A 452-nucleotide genomic window follows, 5' to 3' on the forward strand; every position below is an offset into this window, starting at 1 on the left:
CGGATGAACGATGGCCGGTCAGGTGATAAAACCCGCACATTCAGGGCAAGGACTAAACGCTGTAAAAACCCAACGATCCACCCCCACTCCCCCCACGGAAGGCATCAACTTTTGCCCATCCAAAGTGTGTTCTTCAAGTTCCCACCCGTCACCTTCGCTGCTGGTCTGGAGGTGACATCTGTGCTCCTCAGCACGGAGTGTGGCTCACAGAGCACGGAAGACTCGCTTGAAACAGCCTCTTTGGAGTCTGTGATGGTGGATACGTCCATGTCACTCGATAAGTCCTCAGAGGACAAGTTAAGACATCCCAGTTTGGCGAGAGAATTGGACCTCTTCAGAGGAGAGGACACCGTCAAGCCAGCCAGCCGCAGCCTGGTCTCAATCTCCTGAGTTCGCTGCTTCACCAGGCCGGGCTTGCCCCGCACGCTGTGGATGCTGTCGCTGCTGGAGCT

General features: G+C 56.2%; 1 protein-coding gene across 1 annotated transcript in view; it reads right to left on the bottom strand.

The window, feature by feature from the left end:
* Positions 1-104: 104 nt before the first annotated feature.
* The window catches only part of SSH1 (slingshot protein phosphatase 1), an 18430-nt gene continuing 18082 nt past the window's right edge, over positions 105-452 (bottom strand). Inside the window, exon 17 of the mRNA XM_010142484.1 lies at positions 105-452. This exon is cut by the window's right edge and continues 1 nt beyond it. Within this exon, the coding sequence (XP_010140786.1) occupies positions 105-452 (348 nt within the window).

This window comes from Buceros rhinoceros, unplaced genomic scaffold (genome assembly GCF_000710305.1).
Source record: "Buceros rhinoceros silvestris isolate BGI_N320 unplaced genomic scaffold, ASM71030v1 scaffold23678, whole genome shotgun sequence".
NCBI classification, from domain to species: Eukaryota; Metazoa; Chordata; class Aves; order Bucerotiformes; family Bucerotidae; genus Buceros; species Buceros rhinoceros.